The sequence below is a fragment of the Poeciliopsis prolifica genome, unplaced genomic scaffold, assembly GCF_027474105.1.
Source record: "Poeciliopsis prolifica strain line A6 unplaced genomic scaffold, Auburn_PproV2 SCAFFOLD006, whole genome shotgun sequence".
Lineage (NCBI taxonomy): Eukaryota > Metazoa > Chordata > Actinopteri > Cyprinodontiformes > Poeciliidae > Poeciliopsis > Poeciliopsis prolifica.
This window is the reverse complement of record NW_026562381.1, coordinates 13,099,676-13,114,890: the sequence shown is the minus strand read 5'-3', so window position 1 is coordinate 13,114,890 and position 15,215 is coordinate 13,099,676. Positions and strand designations below refer to the sequence as shown.

General features: G+C 34.2%; 3 protein-coding genes across 3 annotated transcripts in view; 2 read left to right on the top strand and 1 right to left on the bottom strand.

Moving 5' to 3' along the window:
* Positions 1 to 510: 510 nt before the first annotated feature.
* On the bottom strand, positions 511 to 9,470 carry LOC129360345 (protein YIF1A-like). Its single transcript, XM_055030515.1, has 9 exons — positions 9,369 to 9,470; positions 8,968 to 9,010; positions 6,654 to 6,898; positions 5,294 to 5,398; positions 3,973 to 4,051; positions 3,835 to 3,892; positions 3,597 to 3,752; positions 2,849 to 2,942; positions 511 to 1,084 (listed from the first exon to the last, which is right to left on the bottom strand). Exons 2-9 carry the CDS (start codon positions 8,990 to 8,992, stop codon positions 926 to 928), a joined length of 921 nt encoding a protein of 306 aa, XP_054886490.1. The 5' UTR covers positions 8,993 to 9,010; positions 9,369 to 9,470; the 3' UTR covers positions 511 to 925.
* LOC129360340 (acidic fibroblast growth factor intracellular-binding protein B-like) overlaps positions 9,028 to 15,215 on the top strand; it is a 27,668-nt gene continuing 21,480 nt past the window's right edge. The window contains exons 1-3 of the mRNA XM_055030506.1: positions 9,028 to 9,268; positions 12,205 to 12,282; positions 13,197 to 13,291. Coding sequence (XP_054886481.1) covers positions 12,261 to 12,282; positions 13,197 to 13,291 — 117 coding nt within the window. The 5' untranslated portion in view covers positions 9,028 to 9,268; positions 12,205 to 12,260. The remainder of the gene's footprint in view (positions 9,269 to 12,204; positions 12,283 to 13,196; positions 13,292 to 15,215) is intronic.
* Positions 14,576 to 15,215, top strand: part of LOC129360344 (fos-related antigen 1-like) — a 5,882-nt gene continuing 5,242 nt past the window's right edge. Inside the window, exon 1 of the mRNA XM_055030514.1 lies at positions 14,576 to 15,182. Coding sequence (XP_054886489.1) covers positions 15,057 to 15,182 — 126 coding nt within the window. The 5' untranslated portion in view covers positions 14,576 to 15,056. The remainder of the gene's footprint in view (positions 15,183 to 15,215) is intronic.

Here is a 15,215-nt window from a genome sequence, read left to right as displayed (position 1 = left end):
AAATATGCGTGTAAATAACTTTAAATGTGGCTTCGAAGAATCATCATAAAACACCAACAAGAAAATACATTTTTTTCTGTAAAATGCCGGATTTAAATGGATTTGTTTTCATTAAATCTAAAAGTAAAAGTAATCTTTTAATTTAAAAATACCTTATTAACCCCGGAGATAAATTAAATTTTGTAACTTACATTATTACATTTAATTTTCTGGAAGGAAAGAAAAAAGATAAAAGAAGGCGATGTCAATGCAGGCAGCAGCAGAAAGGATTTCCTGTAGCAGTCAGTGTTACAGCTCAAAGCAGAAGGAAAGCTGGACTCAGTTTATTTTCAATTTATTAATTTCCCTTTTTAGTGTTTTTAGTTTTCAGATGAGTAGAGAACAAATTCCAGGTAGTCCATTTACCTTCCCTTAATTTGGATTGTCACTTCCTGTGAGCACTATAAAATCAAACTTGATTTTATTACATCTTAACAGGAGAAATCTTACCACAAAGACAAAACAACTTGATACACAAAGCCATATATTTGTTTATTTTTTCATCACACAAAATCCAAACTTTATGATGCTTTGTCAAATGTAGATAAATGAAAAAACAGGAGCTGGGCATACCGTTTGGTTTAAACACTGAGAAACATGTCCAGAGACATTATATGAAAGCTAATCTGCACAGAATCAGATCTGATGTTAAAACCTTGGAGCCCATTTAGTTAGGTGTTTAAAAGAAAACAATAATTTACCAGGGTTACTTTACAACCACGCAGCAGACAGAGGTGCTTCGTTTCACACGTTCTGCTTGTTTCCATGAAGCGGAAAAGCTTCGTAAACACGCTGCAGCTCAACACCAAACAAATGTTCTCCGTTTAACAACAAAAACAGTAAGAGGGCGAGAGCGCAAACAGTCAATAACCTTCTAACCTCCCGGTCACCTCACTAAGTGAGACGTTAACCAGTAGATAATGATTGGCTGGAAGACGGCGGTTGCCACTGTGATGTAGAGGCGGAGCTGAGGCTTGGAGTTTGATCCCATTCCCATCGAATCCGAGGACATGGAGGGCAGGATCTTCATTTTCAGAGATCGAACCTGCGGGGTTTTTAATTAATTAATCACATTTTAATCAAAAACTTTTAGTAAGTAGCACTTTTAATCCAAAAACACTTTTTTCTGCTTCATTATTGAATAAGTAAATAGACATATAAACTAAACAACAAATACATCTATTGTATTTGATCTGTTATTTAACCGTCAGATTGGTGCAAAGTTTTATCATATCCAGAGTTCAGTAGCTATACCTGAAGAACTTTTCTTTGGGGGAAAAAATTACTTTTAGGAGTATTTTTACTACAATGTACTTTTTAATTTCACTTGAGTAGTTTTATTATGAAGTATTGCTACTCTTACTTGAGTAAAATTTCTGGATTTACTCAATAATAACCCAGAGTTGTATTTGGACATAAGATTCCTTAAGACTTTTGCCCAGATTCTTACAAATTAAAGCAGAGATTAGATTAGAAACTGAAGCTCTTTGATATTTTACAGTGCATTAAACAGCTTGGCTTGATCTCAACAAGTGTTCAGTTTTGACATTATCCCTTCAAAGCAGGTTTAATCAATATACAAATGCAGTACCTGAAGCTGCCAGAAGTAGGACACAAATTTCCTATTCATGTAAAATATAAAACATTAAAAGTGGAGCTGGGGGAAAGTAGAGAACTGCTGACAACCTTTAGGGAAGAGATGCACCGAATTTGTCCAGAGGTCAGTGGATTTATCCAAAGTGCAATTAAGCACATTAAAATGCCATGTATGTGCTTTTGTAAACAAAAACAAAAAAACTTGAACCTAAAGCAAATTATTTACTCTTAAGGACAAACTGGAGCTTTGCTCTTCATGTTGTCGTTCTGTTACAAAAGTCTATATATTCCTGTATTTCTTGCTGCCATTTACAGTAATTTTGTGATAATCTAACAAAAAATAAGCAGTGCAGATTCCTTTAAAATTATGCGATCAGTTGAAAGTGACAGAGCATGACCGGGGTTGAAAGCATCATTTTACAGGAACAGTGACTGTATTTGTACACTGCATTTTAGATTGAAATCATGAAGAATTAAAGAATAGAGCTTTGCGGTACTCCATACGTCACCATTTATAAATCACAAAATGTAACCTGAGTCTGTTAAAAAAATAAAATAAATCTAAAGCCGCTCAGAGTAATTCTAGAAAATCACAATCACTTTTCCAACCAAAAATGATGAATTTTTATTACTTTTTCCTATTATTTTAGTTGCTTTCTGACATCAATGCAAGAAAGTGAAGGAAAGCAGCTTTATAGTAATATATTATTACTAACCTTACTAACCCTAACCCTAATTATAGTATATATTAAAATGCAAGATAAGAGTTTAGCAAAATCATGTTGAGGAATTGGTCGACACCAATGATTGAAGAGTAACTAAACCACAAATCAACTTTTTATTTCAGATAAACTGTCCATATTGGCCGTTAAAGGAATCTGTCTTTATGAAAACTGTCTTGATTTTGCCCTGGTTAGGCTGAGGGTCGGCTCCTACAGTTAAATTTTCCAATTAATTACAACATTTCAACTTGTCAAGTCTCACTTGGCCACGCCCCTCTGCGTCTCTTGGCTCCGCCCACTTTGGTGCCATTTTTCTGTTATTGCCTGGTTGTTCTGTGTTATTATGTAATAACACTGCAGCAAACAACCATAGAGACTAAAGCACTAACTATAACTTGTTTTAATTTTCTATACACTTAAAATGATAGAATAAAGTTTCTATTAAGGCCATATTCAGTGTGTTAGGTGAAAATGCAGGTATTCATACTTACAATGAAGAACATCAGGGCACAAGACGACCAGGCAAGAGCAACATAATACCCATCGCTGCCGAACATTAAGCCGCACAGCACTGTGAAGATCATTCTGGGTGAAATACAAACACACAAAGACAAATTAATTAACTAGATATTTTAGGACACGTTTCATTCATTTAGCAAAGGAAATAATAATAATAGAACCAGGGCTGAAACTAACGATTATTTTAGTTAGCAATTATTCTGATAATTAATCAATTAATCCGATTTTTTAAAATGGTATGCTCTGGAAATTTTCATTAAGTCTCTTTTATGCAATATTAGAAACAAACTAAAATGCAAACGATGTATTCAACTTCTTTTTAAAATAAGAAAATAAATATTTTATTCAGTATAGTGGCTTTCCTTTAACTCAGGCTTTTATGTTTCACTTAACATCATTTTTTTTAGTTAACTGATTTTGGATATCAAAAAGTTTTTGCTGTTTTTTTTTTGTATTACAGAGGCTAAAATTTTGCCACTTGAGAAAATATTTACAAAAACTTTTTGTCTTTCTCAAAATCCAAAAACATGTTTTTGAGTGGGTTGTTCTTTCATCAAATCGCAGTGAACAATCCATTAATTGATTGCTGAATTAGTTGACGATTATTTCAATAATCGTGATTAATGGTTTCAGATGTGACTATAAAGGAGGTTATAATAGCGTTTTGATGGACACCTGATTTAATAAATTTAAAATATGAGCATTAAAATGTGTATTTACCCAACATATTTGTATCCACTGTAGGCGATGAGGTCAAAGGTTGAAAGGTCGCTGTGTACGGTCAGCAGATACAAACTCAGCAACATGACTAGAACCTCGATGATGATCCAAACCAGAGCGGTGCTGGCACACAGTCCCAGAACCTCTGGACTGAACCTGCACACAGTCCACAGTCCTGATTAAGCTTATCTGACACAAAACCAGCATAAAAACAGAGAATAAAGAGAGAAATGTTCACCGTTTTTGAATACCAAGAGCCATTCCAGCCAGTAAAATGTAAGTGATGAAAGCCATGGCTGCGAGAAAGAGGAATAAAAGTTAAATAAAAAAATATTGCAGAATTTTCTGGTCCTGATTGTGTTTGCACACAACTTACTGGGTATGTAAAGGTCAGGCGCATTTACGTCTTGCCTTGGAGTGAGAGGAGTGTCGCGATGGTACCGGACCTCCCAGTCCTACAGGAACAAACACCACAGAAGAAGAAAACTTAATTTAGCGAGACAATGTGAAGAATGAAAGATGATTTTACTTGACAAGAAAACATATTTGAAACCAATTTGAAGATTTCTGCTGAAAAAGGAAAACATTTTGAAGCACATTATTTTTGTAATTATTTATTTTTCTGTAATATTTTATTTATTAATTTAAACTAAATATCGGTTATCTGATATAACAGCCATATTAAAAATCAGTCCAGCCTTTACAGATTGGGGCATTCCTATTCAAAACTGCAATTATAGTGTTTTACACCAATTTATGAGAACTGAGGAGATTATCTCGTCCAAAATCAACATAAAAATGTAAAATATAATCTGTTTGCTGACAACATTTAACCATAATGCTCCTTTCAAGCATCAGTTATTTACAAACTGAACTCAGGAATAATACTCAAACTGCAGCTATACAATAACTATCTGAATGGAAACCAGATAAATACATACAATAAATAAAAATACACACATTGTTTCTCATTGTCTGAAGTTAAATTAGGCCAAACTTTTCTTGTTTCATCTTAGCTAGAATTACCAAAATTATTTCTATTTTGCTAAATGCCAGAAAACTTGGCGGGAATATTTTTGAATAAATTGTTTGTAATTTTCTTCTAATTCTAAAGTTTACAAACATTTACATTTTTCGGTCTTTTAATCTGTTTGGGTCGAACAAAGCGAAAACAGGAAAAGTTTGATCTGACTTAACTTCAGACTGGGAGGAAAGAAAAGTCTTTTTATTCAGTGCATCTAAATATCTGGTTTCAACTGCGTGCCTGTAAAAGTTGCTCCAAGAGTAAAACTTTACTTTTTATAAGATTTCTAAGATAAAAGCAGTTAGGAAAATCAGAAATATCAGCATAAGTTCATAAAATCTTTAACACAGATTTGATTAAACTTCTGTTGCAATGTTTTGAAAGACAGAAAACATTTTTGTCTTTTTCAGAGGAGTTTGCATCATTGATACTTTACAAAATGTTACGTCTCATAATAAGGGTAAATGAACTCTGAGTGCTTTTAAAAACTCAGATAATCGCATCCCATAAATGTTCATAAACAGCAGTGAGTTACTGATAAGGAGGCAGATTGTCTTGTCTCGTTTCAATGTAATAAACATAAAAAATAAAACAACCCTGCATCAGAAAGTACGGAGCGTTTTGTTTCATCGCAGGGCGTGACGTGGAGGGCGGTCAGGTGTAATCAGATTACCTGATGTGTGTAGGGGAACATGAGGATCATGAGTTTCTTCAGGACGTATCTGGTGTCCACTGCGAAGAAATACTTCAGCTTGTTCACAGACATGAATCTGTTAATCTGAAATGCAGAGCGTAAATATTAACAAACACAAACTGGAAGTCTGCAGAGATGAATGGAAAGAAATTAGTCATTTATTTAAAAAAGAAAAAATAGTAAACTCCTTTGCTTTAAAACTTCAAACCAAACGGCGCAGGTTGAACGTCATCATGAAGCGTTATCTTCAACCTAAGATAAATATTAACAAACTTTTTTTTTTTAATCGGCTTTTCTTTGAATAACTGAGAGAAATAAAACTACTTTTGGTTGTACTGAAATATGTAATATACATCCAATAAATATTATAATACGACTAAAAAGCAAATTTATTTCAGGAACTTAATTATGATTATTCAAAGTTCTAGGTAGAGTAGAGAAACAAGTGGCCATTATTTTAGTCATTGATTTATCTATCAATTATTCCAACAATTAATCAGATAAAAAACAAAATTGTTCCTTTTTTAAAATAGGAAAATAAACATTTTATTCCCCAAAATACAATAAAATAGCTTGATAATTTGTAGCAAAGGAAGAATCTTTAGCTAAAAATAATACTTAAAGTCATTTCTGTTTGACTCAACATCAATACGGTGGAGGAATGATCTGGCGCTTATTAATTGAATTAATTGATTAATAACTGGACAGCAAAAATGTTTTATAGAAGATTTTTTTTTCAGAATAAGAACAAGGTGAAGCTAAGTCTAAGTCACTTGAAGAGATTAGGTAGAAAATAATTACAGATTATTTTTTCTTTTATCTTAAAAGATTTATATATTTTTGTACAATTGTGGGCAAATAGCTGTTCTGAATATTCTGATCTTTCAGAAAAAATAATTTTCTTTGACTCCAGTTAACAAGTAATCTATTACTAAACTAGTTTATGGTTATTTCACAATTGATCTGATTAATTGTTTCAGTCCCAATGGAAACAGAGCATGAAATCTAGGAACACTACATAATCTCCAAGACACTTAATTTAAAAAATAATAATCCAGTCACCTCCAAAGAAATGGATATGCTCTATAGTTTAATAAATACATCGTTCTGACAGTTTTGCAGAAAAGTACTCTACCTAATTTATGAAAGTTGTACAAATTCTCAAAAATCACTTGGAATCACTATATATTTTTGTAAAAACAAAATTGGGAAACTAAAACTTTAACCTCATATTGTCAATGTAAACAATAAGCAGATTAATGAAGAACATAGAAGTTTGAAAAACAGTAAAATCTCTGAAGCTATAAATGACTAAATCAGTCATGCTGACGTCCCTCACCTCCTTGTTGACCATGTCTTTCCCCTGATTGGCTAAAGACGAGCCGTACATCATGGCGGCGCTGGCCATCGGGTCGGCGAACAGGTTGTTGACTCCCGGCCCTCCCTGCATGTCGTTCGAGGGTCCTGCCATGTTGTAAGCGGGAGTGTAGAAGCCCTGGCTGTTCATTCCAGGCGGCGCTGAGCTGGTGTCGTCAAACAACACCGAGTCTCCTGCAGAGGGCGCTGCACGCGCTCTCGGCTTCGCTGTCGACAAACAGACACAACGCAGTTCAGTTTTCCTTCTTTTAAAACGCCGATCGATCAGCCCGCGGTGCAATAAAAGCTTTGGAATAACTTCTCCAGCATATGCTTATTTATGATACAGAATTTACAGTTTTTATTATTTGTACACTGCAAAAAATTACTTTTTGTGTAGCTTTTAGTGAAAATATTTTATTACACTGAAAATAAGACAAAACTAACTTGTATGTAACTTTTCAGCAAGATAAATGAGTTAAAGTAAATAATTACTTAATATTAACAAAAACGCTTGTGTCGTTCGCAGATTATTTCATTTATCATATGGGAAAATGTCTTATAAGTGAAATAATCTGGTACTTTTTCATCAATATTAAGGAATAATTGACCTAAAATAAGCTCATGTTTCTTGATGAAAAGTTACTTGTAAGTTAGTTTTGTTTACTCAAGAAACTAGAATAAAAATACTCAAGACTGACTTTTTGAAGTGTATCAGTTATTGTGATGAATTTGTTGTTATGATAGAAATTTTTGGTAACATTTTATTTGAAGGGGTGTGCATAAGACTGTTACTATGAAGCATCATTTGGTAAATGATTATATTTTTAATGCGAAGTCGCACAAAAAGTTGCATTAAACGACCATTAAATGTGTCAACTTTGCATTATTCAGTAAAAAATGACACTTTTAATGCAAATTTTCATTAAAACTTGCATTAAAAGTCCATTACAAATGTCAACTTTCCATTAAGTTTCTTTATTTACCAAAATAACACTTAATAACGACAGTCGTAGACATGATGAAGACTCCTTCATGTTCATAACAGGTGTTATGTCAGAGTTTTATTCCAAAATGACCAAATCTTGATTTATCACGGGAACAATAACTCACAATTAATGTTTATAACCTCCAAAAATTTTATTTTTTGTCAGGATTCATAGATTCTATTTTCTCCACTGTTTGTTCAATAAAAACACCAATAAAGACCAATACATTTGAAGATACTGTGTGCAGCTGAGTGATTCAAATCACACTTTTTTATGTGACTGGTGTCTTAAAGAAGTGCATTACCAATAAAAGAAAATGTTTCACAAGAGCAGTATTTGGTTTGTGGGACTGTAATTGCTGTGACACAAGGTTACAGTGATGAAAAAAAGAAATAAATAGAATAGAATAGAATTCAACTTTATTGTCATTGCACTGTCACAAGTACAAAGAAACGAAATGTAGTTTGCATCTATCCAGAAGTGCTATACAGGATATAAATATTTAGAAACAGGTGTACAAGATAAGGTGTATAAACAGAGAGTAGTTCTTATTCCCATTGCAAAATATTGAAATAAAACTTTAAATCTGTGCCGTCCAACATTATCTGTAAACCATAATTATAAAATTACAAGAAATAAAGGCTTTTATATCGTAAAATGAGGGTATAATTTTTGTTAGTCATTTATGATCTGACTGGCTTGCATCACCTTGATAGGAAATGGATCTTTTTGTGACTAACTCAGAGATTTATAGATGTGGTGGAAAAGGGCATGAAGTTAGCTGGAGTGAGGGCTGGAGATGATGATTCATGGTGGCGAGAATTCTCGCAAAATTTATAAAAAGAAACAAAATCAGTTTAGATTGGTTATTAAATACTGGCTATAGTTGTTTGATTTTAACAGAAGGAAGGTTTCAAATAGCTTCATTTCGCTCATATATCCAACAAACTATATTATTTATTTATTTATTTCTGTTTAGTTTTTGACTGAAATCCAATCATCTGTTGAAATTAAAAGATGTAAAAATTACTTGCTTAGATTTTAACATGTGATCTGTCTCATATAATTTCCATGAAGGCAGGAAACTTCACCCTAATGACCACAATGTGCAAACTGCAAACGTATGTCTATACATTTTACCTTTACGACACACAGCGTCACTTGCGGTAATAATGACGTAAAACTGACCTTTAGCAATACATTACTCAAATGAACACACATTAAAAAAGGAAGCAGATACTATGACTGTATTTTTCTGTAAAATCTTGCAAAGAAGTAAAACAGTCGGTGATTCAGACATCCACTTACTTGCTCTGTAGCCTTGATGATCCATGATTCCAGGAGACGTTAGCTTCAAATTAAAAACAGCAACACGTTAGCTAGTAGCTAGGCTACCTTTCTCATTAACTCCAGGTGAATTCTAGGTTATCTAACTGTTAGGTTAAGTTTTATTCCAACTTTTAAATCGATACAACCTTACTTTTTATGTACATATGATTAATTTTCTGTGTTGCTCCGAACTTGTTCTGGCTGAAAGTTGATGCTAACAGACAAGCTAATATTAACGTCATATTGCATGGCTTTTTTTATTTGGCCTCCGAGAAGACGGGTGAGTACGCCTCCTCAACAGCATATTATAAAAACGTAGTTTATGTTTCAATAAATTGTTTAGTATTAAAAAACACTGCACGATAGGGAGGAGCACTTACCTGCAAAGCTAACGGTAGAGGCTACAAGCTACGTGGCTAACGGAGCAAATCCCTCCCATTCACTGCCATTGGCTGACATCTGTCTGCCTGCGTGGCAGAAACTATCCAACTCCTCACTGAATAATACAAACAGTACAGACTCATGTTCAGTGTTACTGGACATAAAGTAGCTTCCTGTGGAGCTTCCGCACATTTTGTATCTGGCACGTTTAAAGAACATGATATTACAGTGCCAAAATAGAGATAAATACTTAAATGTGCTAGTCCAGACTTAAATTATTCAATATTCCAGTTGTTATTAATCAAATAGGACTTCAGTCTTGATTAAAAGGGACTCAGTGTTCCAGCAGTTTTCCAGTTTTATGGAAATCAAATTTATTTGTAGTTCAGCATAAAGGTAGTTCATGAAAACATAATCGTCACCGATTATAAAACAAGTGATAAATATTACATTTTGTCAAATGCCGTCATTAAAAATAATCAAATGAATATACATTAAATATGTAATCAGTGTTACCCTCTTCAAAAGGAAACTCTTAAAAATAGATTTTTAGCTTTGTGTTCCAGCTGTTTTGTTGTTTTATGGACGTTTGTTCCACATAAAAGAAGCATGAAAACTGAGTGTTGCTTCTCCATGACACTGTTGGGAGTAATCAATGTGACTATAGATAAACACATGCATGAGTTTATGAAAGTTTAGAAAAGTTCTTCAGGTGATGGAAAGCTGATTTTGTAACAATCTTTATGTGATGCTGAAGGTTCAGGTCTGAGTCCATCACTACACCCAGAAGTCATTCCTGTTTGTAGTTTCTGACTGTAATAATTGAAGCTGTGTCCTGACTCTTGGTTGTTCCTCTTTACGTCCAAAAATAATGACTTCAGTTTGGTTTCCGTTCAGCTGGAACAAGTTGTGGCATGTCCATGTATTGATTTGTTCTGCGTATCTCAAAGCATGAATGGGTTCATAGTCTCCTGGTGACATTGTAATGTGGAACCGTGTGTCATCTTCATAGTTATATTAACTAATCTTATTATTTTTTTAGAACCTGAACTAGTGGGAGTATGTAGATATTGAATAGAAAGGGTCCCATGTTTGAACCTTGGGGTACTCCATATGTGACTTGTGCTTATTCCCTTTGTGTGAATAGAGAACTACTCATTAGAACAGGCAGGAGTACCCCAAGATTTAATCCTTGAACCTCTTCTATTTAATGTACTAATTGACAGCACTCAAACGTTTAAACAGAGTTTTTCCAATCACTTCGTTGGAAAAACGTGGTTGTTTTTCCAACAATCACTTGGAAAAAGTGGTAATTTTCCAATAGCGACTTGCCCAGACTGTTCTCTTCCAGCAGCGGTTTGAGAACTGGAGCTTTTAAAGCCTGAAGGAAAACAACTACTGGGAGAAAGAATCAGACTATTTCACTAACACCAATGCAATAAATGGTTAATAGAGAAGCTTCAAAGTGAGAGGAACAAATATGAAATGGGGAAATTGAGAATGGATCACCCACTTTTCACTTGGATGTAATTAGAACACTTCCCAGTATGTAGGACAGGACTTTTCCATCAAACTAATTGGTAGAAAGGTAAATATTTGCACCCACTTTCACTGACAAATAAAAACTTAAGTGATTTATTTGAACAAGTTGTTTTTTCCATATTTTTAATTTTTCCACAAATCCAGCCTCAAATTGTAATTTACAAAATTTTTGATACCTCATACTTGCTGCAATCGCCTGGGTTTTATTTGATAGAAAACCTTTTAATCAGTTTGGATCATAAAATTAATTGATAACTGGAATCAAACTGGAACGTAATTAAAACATTTAAATATTATTATACAGTTCTTTATACTGAGCTATTATGAGAAACTAAAGCTAAATTTCTTAAAGTTTGTGGTTGTAATATCATAAAATTCAAATATTGAAAATATTCTATTAATTTTCTAAACAGTAGGGTACTGTTTATACTGATAAATAGTTCATAAAACTTTCTTTGCACGTTTTTCAACAAAGTTCTGGATTAATTCACTCGAAGTTTAGTCTTGGCAAAATTTTAATATTCTAGGTCTTTTTTTTTTTTGCTTCCAGTTCAAAGTTTTTAAAGACAAATAAAAGTTTTTACACAGCCATTCAAAAAGCTCAAAGATATACTTTTTTCTCCACTTTAAAACCAGTTTTACTCCCATCAGGACCCAAATTTCAGCTACACAGCAAAAGAGATCAAATTTTACCAAGTATTTCTGGACTATTTTCTAGTGCAAATATATTAGCACAAGTGAAATATAACAAAATTAACTTAGAAGTAACTTTTCAGAATGATATAGCAGCTTGTTTTAAGCCAATAAAAAATAAAAAAACTGTTAGTTCGAATTGCAGATTAGGTCACTGATAATCAAACATTTTCCCAGTTAAAAGTGAAAAAATCTGCTAATGAAACTGCAACTTTTTCACCAAAATTAAGAGAGTTATTGACTTAAAACAAGCTCCTCTTTCTTACTGAAAAGTTGCTTGTAAGCTAACTTTAAATAAATTACTATTATTGTTATTTAAACTGTACCAAGATACTTGGTAATATTTGTAGTGAATACTTGAGGTGAAGTTGAAAAAGTTCAAATGAATCGTTTTCTTTATTTGGTCCACTTTCTTCTTTGCACCAGCAGCCATGTTGGTAACACATCACCACAGCATGACACTGCCATCACTTTGCTTCAACTTTAAACTCCTGCATCTGGAAAGATGCAGGACTTCTAGTAGTTGTGGTCAAATTGCTCAATCTTTATATCATCTCAAATAAATCTCTTATCCAGATGTTTCTCCTCTTGTCCATCCAGGCAGCTGGAAATTTTTGTCAAGCTTCAACTTTGGCGCAGCGGCAAATTCTGGAAAGATGCAGAGGTTTTCTCTAAAGAGTAAGATAGTTTAATTTTTGCTACTTTAGATTGAGGTTTCAACTTACAGCTTCTCGGAAGTCTTAATTTGCTACTTGGGGCAGTTGATTGTAAATTTTATTCAATTTATTCCTGTCATTGGCATAAATATTTCCATAAACTAAAAGTGTGTCATATTTTAGATAGTGTAACATGACATTGTGAATAATGTAGATTTAAGGCACAGTCAGTATATTCATGTTCGGACTTCACCTTATGATTACAGATAATCTTTATTTCTTTGTAATGTGTAAGCATAAAGGTGGCATGGCGTGACTCTAGACACCTATCCTGCTTAATAAATTAATCTGTGGCATGGCAGCATCGTTGTGTGAGTGGGTAGAAGGCGTGGGTGGGTGTGGGATGAGTTATGTGACAACATGCAGAGATTTCTAGATGAGTAAACTGCAAAGGAATTCAAGCTTCCTTTATTCCGCCTTGGATCATGTTAAATTTTTGGAGGAAACTCAAAACAGAAACAAAGAATGAGGAAGTTAGTCAGAGTTTCACCACTTAAAAAACCTAAACATTTAATTAAGGAAGTTAGAGTTGGGTTTACTTGTAAAAGTAAGGGTAGAGGATAAAACCAGAGGGAAACTGAAGGTGTAATAGGAAGAAGACATGTTGTGGCATGTCACCACTTCACATGTCTCATCAGTGAATTTCTCACAGCTGACTCACCTTACACTCACCTTTACCCTATTTTATTTTTTATGACACCTTTCAGCATATTACAAACAAATCACCCTGTATGTTCTGGTTTAACAATGTTTAAACCTGAAACTTTTAACCCAGAGACAAAAAGCTACAGGTCTCACTTGTTGTTTCCCATGTAAAGCATAAAAAAATTGTGACTCCAGCATTAAATATTAACAACTGCTGTTCAAACGTTGCAGGACCGGAGTTAATAGTAACACGAGACATGAGAGCAGCAGTCAGCCACGGGTCAGATCAACCGATGCCGGGAACTCTGTCCCAGAGGGACTGCAAGGTCAGCAGCTGTTGTGACAGACTAAGCTTACCAAAAATGCAGTTTGCAAAATTTTAATCTTTACTAGGTACTATAACATGCTTGCATGTATTAAAAAAAGGGAAATGTGGTAAAACCAGTGGTGAAGTAACAGAGCTGCTTTGCGCCATTTAGGTGACTCATTTCCACAAGAATGTGTGCTTATTGATGTGGTTTACAGTGAAAGTGGTGGCCAAAAAACTCAGGTTTTACAGGCACGTGCTCAGCTCTCTGCCTGACTGTTCAGTCTCAGTCACAAATTAACGTGGATTCATCAAAATACACATACAGGATTATTTATGACATTATGGGAATCTTTTATCACATATATAAGTTGTTCATATGATGATTATTTACATGTTTAAAATTGCACTGTACCTCACATGAATCCATAGAAATTCATACTAACTTTAAATGCTTTATAACAATTTAAAAGTTAATATTTAATAATAATAGATTTAACCTCTTTTATTCCTAATTTTTTACCTCTATTGTGGACCAAGAATTTTTGTTAATTTATTAAAGACAAAGATTAATAAACTTAATATTTATCCATTTAAATAAACAAATATAAAAAATTATATTAAAAGAATATAGATTACAAATAAAAACCAAGAAAATCAAGATAGCCATTAAAATTAAATAAAATATGCATTTGCAATAAAATAGTAAAATCAATTTAATAACAATTAAAAAACAAAAATATCTGTCTGTCTGTCCAATCACAATAATAACACTAATTCTAATATTTGTTATTGTTATTATGTTACTCTTGTTGCTAACTTATACACTGTATTAAAATTTGGATTATACTTGTGTAATCTCCCACACAAAACTAACAAATAAGAATAATTTCTGAGCTTACCTGTTTTTATTTACCTGTATTAGTAGGCTATATTTATACTAATACATTACATTTACAAGTTTACACTTGTGTCTAAACATTATCATTACCTTAATGTTCTATAATTGTCAGCACAATAACCACTTTACAAACCCATTTACAAGTAACAACCTCAAGAAATACTCAAAGCCATCATTTTATTTACAAATGTATTTTAAATTACAGCATTCTGGCTACTTATAAAGTAATCAAATTAACATATCGCCTCACTTTCACTCGCTAACAGTTGGTTTCGCCTTTGGAAACTGGCTGTTTCCTGTGTGTGCCGGTTACAGCAGGAGGCGGCCTCTTGTCTGAAACTGGAAAATATCATAACATTTCCACTTGTACGTTTGATAACACACGAAACAAAACAGCTAGTTTTGACCATGAGGTGACGCCGCCTGAGGAATCCCTGTTTGTAGTGGCGGGGAGGAAACTCACCATATATGGGCAGTGACGTCAGCCCCACGTGGTTTGAGTTCGTGAGAGATTCCAGACAACACTATTTCCCGTAAAGTTACGGGGCGTGGCAAACCAATTCTCCGGCTTTAAGGGTTTACAACCTGACAATTACTCCCAGACTTCCGATTCTAAATGGATGACTAGAAAGCCGGAGGTGCGGCTTGGACAACTTTCGGACGTTTTAGCTCGATTTAAACAATAGTCAAACTCTTTTCCCCCTCTTTGCTCCCCTTCGGAACGAACTCGTTTGGACTCTACCGATTTACGGCAATACAGTGGGCTTGCCCCCAGAGTTTGAATTAACCCACAAGACTCATCCCGAAAGCTACGATCTAAAGGCTCTATAGACACACACAGCGGAGGCTGGGTTCGGTTGCGTTTCTCAGAAAGCCGGAGAGGATGTATCGAAACTTCGGGAGTCAAGGGAGAGGCAACCCGGCGTACGGAGGCAACCTGTCCGGGTCCAGCTCCGCATCACTGGGCGGCAGCAGCAGCAGCAGCACCTCCAGCACCCAGCAGGAGCAGGTAGGTGTGCGCGCACCCAACTAGGCTACAAGG